Source organism: Acomys russatus, chromosome 8 (assembly GCF_903995435.1).
Source record: "Acomys russatus chromosome 8, mAcoRus1.1, whole genome shotgun sequence".
Classification (NCBI taxonomy): Eukaryota; Metazoa; Chordata; class Mammalia; order Rodentia; family Muridae; genus Acomys; species Acomys russatus.
In genome coordinates, this window is record NC_067144.1 from 20,152,623 (window position 1) to 20,165,390 (window position 12,768).

Consider the following 12,768-nt stretch of genomic DNA (forward strand, 5'->3'; position numbering starts at 1 on the left):
GCCAGTGAATACCAAATAGGACTTGAACTCAAGTCAGTCTGACTCAAGAACCATGGAAGACGTCACCATCGATATGGCTTTCAGTCTCCATCCTGAGGTTATGAGAAAACGCCCCCATAAATTCCACCTCAGCACAGTGACAGAAGGGGACAACAGAAATGCTTTGTGGGGCAGGAGAGGGGCTAGAGAGATGGCTCAGGGGTTAAGAGCACTGTCTGTTCTTCCAAAGGCCCTGTGTTTAATTCCCAGCAACCCCATGGTGCCTCACAACCATCTAAATGTGATCTAATGTCCTTTCCTGGCCTGCAGGTGTACATGCAGACAGAATACTATATAAATAAATAAGCCGGGACTGTACATGTTTCTGAGTACATCTTTACCTACACTTGTTGAAATCAACTTGAGAATCAACACAGGGAACTAAAACACGAATCTATCTCTTTGGGAGAATAGCCTGTTCTGAGAACGGCGACTCTTTCAGTCATGGAGGCTCTGCACTGTCTCCCACCAGCTCGTGTCTCACCAGAGCCTGCACTGCTGCCCTCATCCTGCACTCAGGAGTGAATGACTGATGTCATCTCCCACAGATGAATGGACAAAATACAGGAGGATTTAAGTAAGCTCCGGTTATGCCCGGGGTGGCAGGCCGAGACACGGTACCTTTGCAGTCATAGAACTCAACCAGCGCGGAGCTCTCTTCAGGGAAACACTCAACCCGGGCGACTCTTCCTCCGCCGTTGTAAGGGCTTTCAAAGAAGAGTTGCAACTGGTAGTCGTCCACGCCGGGAGGCAGGTTTTCCACCCTGACTATATTTGTCGTTTCCAGACGTCTCAGGGCAAGCTGGAGTCTTTTGCTTGTGTCATGGCTGATACATTCAATAATAAATTTTGTAGTATCTACAAGAGAAAATAAAATGAGAAAAAAATTGATGACATATCTATATGGGACTGAAGAAATGGCTTGGCTACAATGGAGAAGGGAGAACTAGCCAGTGGCGGTCTTTTCTGCCACTGAGCTATCCTTCAGGCATGGCCAACTGGCTTGAGTATCCTTACAATGCCGCCTCTCTCCCAGTTTCTCAAGGAGTCCACACCCACAGCCTGACTCCAAACTCATATCCGAAGACCACTTTCAGTTTCAGTTTTATTTTCATGTACACACGCACGCACACACACACACCCATTAATCATGTTTTTAAAGCCCCTTTTTTTGTCCTTGTATATACAATTGCTTGTGTCTGTGTTGCGTCCCTTCTGACCAGCGGAAAATAAGGACACAACCCGAGTTCTTCTCCAGGCAGTTTATTCAGGAACCTTTTCAGCAAGCTTCCTCTTCTCCCCCTCGCTCGCTTCTCCTCCCCCAACACTTCAGCGCCCCTTTATATCCTCTGCCTCAACCAATCAGCAGCCCTTACGTCGGTAGTTCCAATTGGTGCCCGACAAGGCGGGATGCATACGTCAGAGCAAAGCACGGCCCACAACCCAAATAAGGACTTGTTTACCAGGAGCAGAATTGCAAGTTATCCTGCCTGGCAGGTTGCCAGGCGACATCTTAGCGAGGGCGATAGCTTCAGCTTCCCACATGTCTGCAATGCCATGTTGGAGCAACATGAGAGTCTGAGGCATTTTTGTTTTATTCTGACACTGCTGCCATAGCTATGTCTACAACCTCCTCCATTTTCTCATTTGGTCCTACTTTTGTTTGTTCATTTGTTTGTTTTGTTTTTCTGTTTGTTTGTTTGTTTTGAGACAGGGTTTCTCTTTGTAGCCTTGGCTGTCCTGGACTCGCTTTGTAGACCAGGCTGGACTCGAACTCAGAGATCCACCTGCCTCTGTCTCCTGAGTGCTGGGATAAAAGGCATGAGACACCACACCCAGCTTTGGTCTGATGGTGCCAGTGGCGGCGGCGGTGGCGCACTCCTTGTGAGTGAGATCTCACACGAACTCTGGTGCCCCTTTTCTGACCACGTCCCCTGGATGGGGAGGCCTGGCAGCACTCAGAGGAAGGATAGCAAGTTACCAAGAGACTCGATATTCTAAGAGCATATATAGGGGGAGGAGGTCTCCCTCAGTCACAGACATAGGGGAGGGGAGAAGGGGGGAAGTGGGAGGGAGGGAGGAATGGGAGGAAACAGGGGAAGGACTAACAATCAAGATGTAATATGAATAAATTAATAAAAAAAATTTTTTTAAAAGAACTAATAATAAACTTGAAATAACAATAGTGCCCTCTACCGAATCCTTACCATGCTTCAGGTACCACATTAAGTATATCTCATTTAATCTTCACAGGAATTTAGCTAAGTGGTGATCATCCCCATTTTATGGATGAGCGGAAAAGAAACAGCTTCATACACTAGTTAAGTGACGGGGCTAGAACTCTGACCACACCACCTGGGAGTGTGATTGGTAGCCCACCACCACGGCCCTGGGACATGGGCCTCGGATTTGGAATTTGCCCTGTTCTAGGAGGAGACAATTCTTTCTTGTTACAATGACCTAACAGAGCATTCATTTCCTTTTTTATGTTTCTGCGTGTGTGTGTGTGTGTGTGTGTGTGTGTGTGTGTGTGTGTGTGTGCTCACATGCAAGTGCACACGCGTGCACTGGGAGGCTAGAGGACAACTTTTAAGAGCCCCAGGGATCACACTCAGGCTGTCAGGCTTGACGGCAAGCACCTTTGCCTGTTCTGCCACCTTGCTGGGCAGGGCATTCATTGCCCCCATTAAGTGGGCTCCCTCATCTCTGCATGTGTGACCATGGGAGGGTTATACCAAGAAGTGTGGTAACGTGGTAGGAGAAAAGGGAGAGCTGCCTGAGCTCAAATCCAGTTCCCTGTCTCTCAGCACCGCTGTGCCCCTGTTATAGGGTTGTTGAAAGGAATGACTAAATTAACATATGTAGAAATTAGCAGGTGCCTGACTTACAGCAAGCACTAAGGGTTAGTTTGCTGGCATTATTGTCTTCCAGTAAATGCAGTGTGGTAACAGGTCAGTGTTTACCCCTCCCAGGGATATAAGAGGTTCAAGCTTGTTCACTTGGGGTCACCTTAAAATTTCCATTTCTCTCCCCGCCCCCCACTCCGCCACCCATTCAAGTGATCATACAGTAAAGGGCAGACTATTGAACATAGTCAATTTTGATCTCCGAATTAATTTCTCTTTCAAAACTTTAAGGGCAAAAGCATCTGTACTGACTTAGTTACTCCCTCCAAGAAGGAGTCAAACTTTCAGAGATGTCTCAGACTCTGGGGTGTGATGCCCAGAGGCCTAGGAGCGCACGGCTTCCTGGGACTCACCTATAGGTTTATGGAAGGTAACCACAGCAACACCAAGGTCTTGGATCACTTCCACCTTAAAGTCACTGGGGCAGAGGCCACTTATGTTCTCCACTAGGAAGGTCAGCATTATGTCAGTTGCTCTCTCTGGCAGGTTTTCAAATACCACCATGGAGGACGTATTCTCACTTTCTTTCAGGACGTCTTCCATTTTCTCTGCTCCACCACTGGGAGAATGGGTTGTGTCCAAATCATCTGAGAAATTAGGAAAGGACAGTGAATGGTGTAAGGTATTTTGTTTGTTGTTGTTGTTTTTTTTAACAGCGTTTCCCTGTGTCGCCTTGGCTGTCCTGGACTGACTTTGTAGACCAGGCTGGCCCTGAACTCACAGAGATCCACCTGCCTCTGCCTCTTCTGGGATTAAAGGCGTGCTCCACCACACCCAGCTAGGTGTAAGGTATTAAATCATGGTTTTATCAAAGTAAATTATCCTTACACAACCCCCACCCCCTCACTCCCCTCACCATCACCATCCCCCACCCCCTCACTCCCCTCACCATCACCATCCCCGACCCCGATTTTACCATCTCTTGGCTACCTCAGCTAAAAGGAAATCTTGGATAATTAAGCCTTCGCTTTAGTGAGTTAAAAACTAAAATGTACCACTGAGCAGTGGTGGCACACTCTTTTAATCCTAGCACATGGGAGACAGAGGGAGGCGAACTCTGTAAGTTTGAGGACAGCCAGGGCTATATAAAATAACTCTTGAAAAACCTAAAATGTAGCATTAGGGGGTTGTTGTTATTGTTTTGTTGTTGTTATCATTAGTTTGATCTTATTTTTTCTGCTTTGTCTTTTTGATAATAAACATCATCCCTCATGTATGTCTCCCGAGTACTAGACTGCAGCCACAGTTTCTAAAAGCAGGGCTTAACTCTCCTCATCTTTGCGTTGCTGGCACATGGCATATAGCTGAGGCTCACCAGAGGCTCGCTGAGCTAGAGCACTCCCGTTTGGCTCTCTCTGGGAAAGCAAAGATATCTGAGGGTGTGCACACACTCATGCTAAACAAAAGACTACTTTATCTTTAAAAAAATATTTATTTATTATGCATACATTGTTTTCTGCCTGCATGTGTGCCTGCCCGCCAGAAGAGGGCACCAGATCTTATTATAGGTGGTGTGAGCTACCATGTGGTTGCTGGGAATTGAACTCAGCAACTTTGGAAGAGCAGCCAGTGCCCTTAACCTCTGAGTCATCTGTCCAGCTCCCAAGACTACTTTAAAAAGCAACACTGTAGCAGTATTAATGAGGAGTGGATCGCGGAGTAAGATAGCTTTCAGTGTGTTTATGAGGGCCTCAGTCTGAACCCCCAGCACCCTGTAATTGCTGGGCATGGCTATGTGTGCCCAGTGTAGGAATAGGCAGAGATAGGCAGATCCCAAGAGATCCCTGGCCAGCAAGCCTAGTCAAAAGGTCAAACGTTAGGTTCAGTGAGTCTCAGGGGAGGGAGAGAAAGAATTCCTTCCCCTGAGGTTTGAATGTCTGCATCTCTTGCCCTTGCTGATCTTGGTTATTTATTTGTTACCCTTTATAAGGGTAACAGTGACTCCTTCATTAAAGTCTTGGCCAGGACATGGCCCTGCCCACCCACTAGTGAAGCAGGAGACCCCGCACCCAGCCCCAGTGTTGGCTGTGCACCCTGCAGCAGGTACGCACGGAAGAGCTGGGACACTGGGTTCCACCTACAACACACCCAGGTCTCACGGAGCACTGATACCCAGAGAACCACACAGCATCCGTTACATGTCCTATCCTTGCTGCTCTTTGCCTCCCAGGTCTTCTTCCCCTCTCCCCATCTGGAGACATCTCTGAGCTGGTCCTATTCTTCTGCTGGGGGGCCCTAACAGCTGAAAGGGCTCCCTTAGGGAATGTTTCATACATCTGGAAAGATGACGCAACTGAGGACAGCTCCAGGCTGAGAAGATTCTGCATGGTGTGTGAATCTAGAGGGGGAAATCTCCGAAGCAACATGCTTAATAAAGACAAAATTGCCTGGTGAACACCAGGGCCGCTTTACCTGGTTTCACAGCATCTTCTTTTGTCTTGGACTTCTAAAACCCAAACAGTAAGAAAGCATTAATACAAGAGTCTTTTCTTTATATAAATAAGACACCTCTTGGGCCAGACTGGAGATGAATGCTAAGTTGAGATGATAATGACACACTTGGGTAAGGAGCTGGTGAAGGAATTGGAGGCTGCATGTCACAGCATGTCTTCTTGCTGGTCATACCAATCAATGATGAAATGAGGTGCACACAAGAGTCCCCAGCTCATGCCAAAGGTAAGACAACGTAACCTGTGCTTCCCTCCCCCCTACACACACACACACACACACACACACACACACACACACATACACACAGCGGTCATTTCATGTTTACTGTGTGCGCACAGCACATCACAGAGATCCCTGGCAATCTTCTTTACAGTTGAGGAAACAGCACACAGTGTGAACTGCTGGCCTCTCAAGAAGATGAAAAACAAGATGGCAGGCTTCTGGTTATAAAGAAGCCAAGGCAGGGCTGGAGAGATGGCTCAGAGGTTAAGAGCACTAACTGCTCTTCCAGAGGTCCTGAGTTCAATTCCCAGCAACCACATCGTGGCTCACAACCATCTATAATGGGATCTGATGCCCTCTTCTGGCCTGCAGGTGTACATGCAGGCAAAGCACTGTATACATAATAATAATTAATTAATTAATTTTAAAAAAAGAAGCCAAGACAAATAGAAGCAAACTTTGACACCCCAAATTTATTGCTATTGCACCCCCCCCCCAAATTTTGACTCTTCTAAAAGTGTCAAGACGTGACTGCTTCTTCATTGCTTATAGCCATCGTTCCACGGCTCTGGTTGTTCTCACACCCGTGGGACTTAGGCCCCCATCTACCCGTTTTGCTTTCTTTTCTTTCCGTGACGTCTCACTGTGCAGCCTTGGCTGGCCTAGACTTACTATGTAGACCAGGCTAGTCTTGAACTCTGCCTACCTCTTGAACCCGAGTGCTGGGATTAAAGACACGAGCCACCTCAGCCAGCACATGTTGACCATATTTTCATCATGGAGGTCCCCACGCACCTTGGACTCACACCCTGTGTCCTTCTGAGTCCCTCCTAGTTTTCTTTACCTTTTCTGGAATTGCCTCCTTAGAGGCTGAGGCTTCCACTGGGTCTGCGGGCAACCGGACAGTTAACTTGAATGTCCCTTTTCCTTGCCACACTAACTCATGATTCTTTTTCTCCAGAACGTTCTGCCGAACTGAAATGTTTAAGAAAAAAAGTTTTAAGCCAAGTTGCACATGTCTTGCACATATAATGAGTTCATGATTTCTACAGTCTTCACCACTGTTAGTCAGCGGCTCGGCCAGTTTCTCTAAAAAGGAAAACTCTGTTGGGGGGGGGGGACAACTAACAGATGAGTTTAATTTCACTTTTAAACCGACTCTGCACTCTTCATGCTGTGTACATGTAGTGCATGTGGAAGAGTGTCACCCCTGCTCGCATGGAAGTCACATCAGGACCCTGGGCACGCCCCTGCATCACTCTCTGCCTTCTGGCCTGGAAACTGGGTCTTTCATTGGACCTGAAGTTTGCCCTTTTGGCTAGGCTTAATGGCCAGGGAGCTCTTGGTATCTATGGTCCCTACTCTGTACTTGGCACATGTAGCCACGCCCAGCTGTTACAAGGGTGCTAGAGGTCCAAACTCCAGCCTCACGCCTATACTACAAGCTATCTTACCCAGTGAGCTATTCCCCTGCCCCTAAACTTACTGGAGTGTTGTTGTAGTTTTGCTATTTTGACACAAGGTCTTACTACATAGCCCTGCCTGCCTAAAACTTGGAGTCAGATCTGCCTGCCTCTATGTCCCAAGTGCTGGGTCAAAGCCTGTACCATCATGCCCAGCTTACTTTTGTTGTTGTTGTTGGTTTGTTTTTGAGACAGGTTTTCTCTGTGTAGCAGAGCCCTGACTGTCCTGGACTCTCTTTGTAGACCATGCTGGCCTTGAACTCACAGAGATCCGCCTACCTCTGTCTCCAGAGTGCTGGGATTAAAGGGGTGCACCCCCACACCCAGCCTAAGATTTTGGGGGACATACTTTTTAATATTTACTGCTTTGGCTTAGCTATGGAGTGTCCCCCAAGGGCCTTGAGAACACTAGCACGGTTGCACAGCTCATAGCGCAAACAGTTGTGGAAGCTTTACGAAGTGGGGCTGAGAGGAAGGAGTCAGGTCATTGGAAGACGATTCTATGGGAGGCAGGGAAGGAGTGATCCTGGGACCTCCTCCCCTTTCCTCCTTTACCATTTCATAGCCAGGAGTTCTCGACAGGGTGTACTGCCATGTGCCACTGTCCCCAAAGCAGCAGGCCAACTGACGTAGACGGAAAACTCCAAAATTGTTGAGGCCAGATCAACCCTTCCTCTGTTCAAGCTGATTAGCTCAGATACATTATCACAGTAACAGATCTCTGGTTCCTTTAGCATCCTGCTAAACAAATCTTATTTGCGAAGCCTCAGTCTTCTTATGAACTAATGATGTTAATGGGGGTTGTTCTGAGCCAGGGTTAAGTGTATTACGTTGAAGAGATATAAAGAGTTTAGTAGTGTGGTACCCGTACTGTATTCGGTAGGCTTCAGAGATAGAAATATTTATCATTACAGGGATGGCTGGGTATATGGTTCTAGGAAGCTGACCCAGATGGCCATTATCAGAATGACCAAGAGTCCAGCCATTTCATCTAACACCTTAGCCTGCAATAATAAATAATCCATACTTGGTAGTAAATGGAGTAGATTTTTTTTTTAAAAATGGAATAGAGGAAGTTTTGCAAAAACAGAATTAGAACACCAGACAGCTGAACTACAGTGAAAACTGAACAGAACCCAAAGTCTTGTCGTTTGATTTCCAACTCTGTCACAAACTACCTGGGTGGCTGTAAAGAAACAAACACCCACTGGAGCCGAGGTTTCTCTATTTAAAGCATTCTCAGGAAATGCTGTCAATCACACAAAGAGCTATGAAAGTGTAAACTGCAAGCAGCAGTCAGAGAGAGAGAAGAGGAAAATCAGCGTAGCTCAGACCATGAAGAACAGGTGTGTGTGTGAATGTGTGTATGTGTGAGTGTGTGTGTGTATGTGTGTGTAAGGAACAGGATGGGCATGCCAGCACAGAAAATGCTGCACATGGATCAAGGAGAAAGGTACCAGAGCCCTGCTGTTCACAGCAGGAACCAAATGCGGGGTTCCTATTGCACCCTGATGGGCCGGTCTGATGCACTCAGAGCCTATCATAAAGGGAGGGTGTGATAGCTCTCCCATCTCAGCCATGAAGAAGACAGGCCAAAGAGGACTTCACTTAGATGTCCCCCCAGTTACAGGCATTAGAATCCATCTGAGAAGGAACGCTGGACTCTGTATTCTGTGATAGAGGGGTGTTTCTGGGGAAGCTGTACTAGGCTGGGGAGATGCAGCTCTGTGTGGCATTCCTTTTCTTCTTTCCAACACTTTTGCAAAGTCCATCCAGAGATGAGCACAATCCTCTTAGACCGTATGCACTGTGTATGGACATGGTACCCTCAGAGAGCAATGGTAGCAGAACAGTACGTGACCCCCATCAAGAAGGTGTATCTGGGAGGAGGAAGTAAAATTCTGATGTCCAGCCTCCCGCTTGTGGCCACCTTGGGTCATCTACGTTCAGTTTCACTTAAGAAGGTGGTGGGGTCTAGGCTTGGAGAGATGGCTCAGTGATTAAGAGCACTGGCTACTCTCCTAGTGAGCCCAGCTTCGGTTTCCAGCACCCATACAGAGATCCTACATACACCGTCTACAACTCCAGTTCCAGGGAGATCGAATGCTCTCTTCTGGCCTCTGCAAGCATTGCATGCAGGTGGTATACAGACATATGCAGGCAATCACTCATACGCATACAATAAAAATAAGGTTTTTTTTTTGGTTTTTGTTTGTTTGTTTTGTTTTTGTTTTGTGAGACAGCATTGTTCTGTGCAGCTCCGCTCTGGAATGCACTTTGTAGATCAGGCTGGTCTTGAACTCAGAGACCTGACTGCTTCTGCCTCCCGAGTGCTAGGATTAAGGAGTGCACTGCTGTCGCCACCGCCACTCGGCAATAAAAAATTTTTTTTCCTTTTTTAAGAAGATGAGTTCCTTAACTTCAAGGATACCTAGGCCTTTACACAATAAACAGGAGGCAAATTAGGACTAGAAAGTGTAATAAGCTGTGCCCATCTGAAATGGGGTTTACTGTGTTTTGAGTTAGGGTCTGAGAGTAAAGCTCATTCATAGAGCACCTGCCTAGCAGGTTCAAAGTTTTAATTAAAAAAGAAAAAAACAAAAAAGACAGTAAGTTGATACATAAACAGTATACAAACCCAATTAGCCTACAAAGGTCAGATCTTTCCATTCCAACCAATATATGGTACAGGCAAGAGGCTCAGTGGTACCATCAGGCTATGCTCAGACTACCTCTGGGGCGGAGGGTGGCGCCCTCTACTGGAAAGAAATGCTGCTGTCCTCGGGCTGTAAACACGGGGCTGTAAATCTGTTGCAGGGAAATTCCAGATGACTTGCTACCGAGGAAACGGTGGAACAGGAAACCGAAAGTGAATAGAGATTCTAGTCACCCTAATGACTGCCCCTCAACACTGTTACATTTTAATAGAGTTTGAGTCATCTCTGTTGGGAGTGAAGCCAGAGGGATCACCTGTGCCTCCTGGGGGAAGCGAGGAGAGGGGGTGAACCCGGAACCCTGCAAGGAGAAAGCTGAGCAGAGATGCAGGCTTTTGGCACTGAGTCATCTTGTCAGCTCAGGGCTCTGCTGTGAAGACTGGAACTGGAACTGCGTTATCACAACAATTATTTTTTTTCCATGCCGTGTTTGCCATTATACTACCAATATCTTGGATAGTCTCTCCATTTTGTTGGTTTGAGCCCCTCCCCAATAAACAGGAAAGGTTTTGCTTGTTTGTTTAATCTTAGCGTGTCCGGGTGTCACCTCAGGACTGGTGGCACACCGCTCACTCACCCCACACTCACTGTACTAAAGTGTCTAGAATAGAGCCGGAGCTGTGTCTAGTTATCGCACACTCTGTGACCAGGATGCCAGTCGTCTGCACTCCCAACATGTGACCAACATTTGAGGATTGTGGCATTTGAAGATTGTGGCATTTGAGGATTGTGGCATTTGAGGATTGTGGCATTTAAGAGAAGAATGTGGGGCTGGAGAGATGGCTCAGTGGTTAAGAGCACTGCCTGCTCTTCCAAAGGACCTGGGTTCAATTCCAAGCACCCACATGGCAGCTCACAACTGTCTGTAACTCCAGTTCCAAGGCATCTGACACCTACATACCAATGCACATGAAATAAAACTAAATAAAAAAAATTTTAAAGAAAAAAAGAAGAGTGCGCTCCTCCTGTCTACTGGGATACTAGCAGCTGGAATCCAACTGGGAACCCTCAAGAGGTGTTCCGAACCTACCTGTGGGTTGCAACCCCTTGGGATCTAATGTTCCGTTCACAGGGGTTAGCCTACGACCATTGGGGGAAAATTCTTTTTTTACATTACATTTTACATGATGTGAGCAAAATTAGTTATGAAGTAGCAACGAAAATAATTTTATGGTGGGGTCAGGGGGCGGCCACTACAACATAAAGAACTGAATTAAAAGGCAGCAGCATTAGGGAGGCTGAGAACCACTACTCTAGGAAAAGAAAAAAAAAAAAAAAGATTCTGCTACCAGCTGCCCAGCTGGGCATTCCCTTGTGAAATCGAAACTAGGAAAATACAGTCCTTGTTTTCCGGAAGGGGCCAGAGCCATGCTGGTCTCTAGAGTCCTCCTACCCAGGCTTTCCAAAAACCTGTTTACACCTTTCATTTTTTTTTTTTTTTTTTTTTTTCCCTTCTTGGATCCCTGCTGGGCCGCTACCTGACCAGCTGCCAGGCCTCCTCAGTCTCCTTGCCTCTCTGGCCCGAGAAAGTTTGCTCTAAATCCAAGGACAAGACGGTGGAATTATCTGCATTCCAAAGATGACCCTAGTCTACAAAATCTCAGATGGGGACAAAAAGGTGGCTTTGCAGATGCCACAGGTCTGGAGTTTCCACTCAATCACCCAAAGCAAGAAAGCAAAGCTAGGCTGGGCCTCCCTTGCAGAATGCAGACAGAGGTGGGGAACAGTCAACTGCTTCCCCAGATGATGGACACCTCCACCCATCACCCCAACCCGGACTCAATGTTTAGGGACACCTCAGGTCACCTTGGTGTTGCAGGACAAAGCAGGAACAAGACCCCCGGCTGTGGCACAGAGCACCAGGCCTTTTCCCTCTTCAAACTAACCTCCCCAAAACCCTGCGATGCTAGCTGTCCAGGACAACTCAAGTTTCTGAATTCTTTTCCTGCACCACTAGAATAATAAAAACAGAAAAGTTTAAAATTAAAAAAAAAAAAAAAGTCACAGGAAGGATCACAGCGCCAGGAAAGACTTTCCTACTCCAAGATGCGCTCGCCACCCAGATTCTGCCTCCACGACCTCCCTCTCCCACCAGGCTGTAGCTCGAGTGCTGGGTCTGCCACCTGTGGCCCCGAACTCCGCGCCGCGCGACCCTCCCCCGGCCTTTGCGCCCCTCACCATCCTCCGGGTAGAAGAGCACCAGGAAGCGCGCTGGGTTCCCGGGCTCAGGAACGACCTCGCACTCCCCTCCGCCCGAATTCCTCCGGCTCTGGAAGTACACTTGCAACTTGTTGATCAAGTTCTTTGGGGGATTGGAGCCCCAAGTCCCCTCGACCAGCAGCGGGAAGCGGCCGGACGCTGCCATCCTGACTGGACTAGGAAGCGGAGACTGCCGGGTTGCTCAAAGCGGCTCAGTTATTTAACTTTCTTTCGCTTTCATTTCCTGGAAATCCCTCCCCCACCCTTAGTTTCTAACTTCACCCATTTGTCCCGGGGATTGGAATAGTGTAACCCCCCCCCCAAGGCCCGGGACACACCCAGTCGTCCCCCCCCCCCCCCCCGCTTTGTTTTCCTGAGCTCAACAGAAGCAAGTCAATTCCAGGGAGCTGGTGGTCCTACCGGCGCCTTCAGTCCACCTGCTGGCCTGCGCTTCAGCTGGGCCAAGCTGAGCTTCATTCCTAGGACAGGTTCAGTATATCTAAACCCCACATTGTAGAAGAGAAGAAAAAGGCTCTCAAAACGATCCTCTCGGCATGCTCCCTACTCATTTGGGGACCACCCATCAGAATTGAACCTGCCTTTCCTGCTTCTGAATTCTATTTTCTCATCTGTGAACACTATGTTTACGAACTCCGAGTTTTGAGGAGCATGTGCTAGGCACTATGCTTTCTGGGGGTTTAAGGGGTGCAGGAGACAGTACACAGATGGAGGGAGAAATACTCAGGTGTTGTTGGAGCAAGAGAGCAGGGGCTC

At 47.7% G+C, this 12,768-nt stretch overlaps 1 protein-coding gene across 1 annotated transcript in view; it reads right to left on the reverse strand.

Annotated features, from left to right (window-relative positions):
* Nucleotides 1-12,193, reverse strand: part of LOC127192653 (protein mono-ADP-ribosyltransferase PARP14-like) — a 31,245-nt gene extending 19,052 nt beyond the window's left edge. The window contains exons 1-5 of the mRNA XM_051149868.1: nt 11,974-12,193; nt 6,463-6,593; nt 5,358-5,391; nt 3,299-3,532; nt 661-897 (exon numbers count right to left, since the gene is read on the reverse strand). Of these exons, the coding sequence (XP_051005825.1) occupies nt 661-897; nt 3,299-3,532; nt 5,358-5,391; nt 6,463-6,593; nt 11,974-12,160 (823 nt within the window). The 5' untranslated portion in view covers nt 12,161-12,193. The remainder of the gene's footprint in view (nt 1-660; nt 898-3,298; nt 3,533-5,357; nt 5,392-6,462; nt 6,594-11,973) is intronic.
* Between the last annotated feature and the right edge of the window lie 575 nt (nt 12,194-12,768).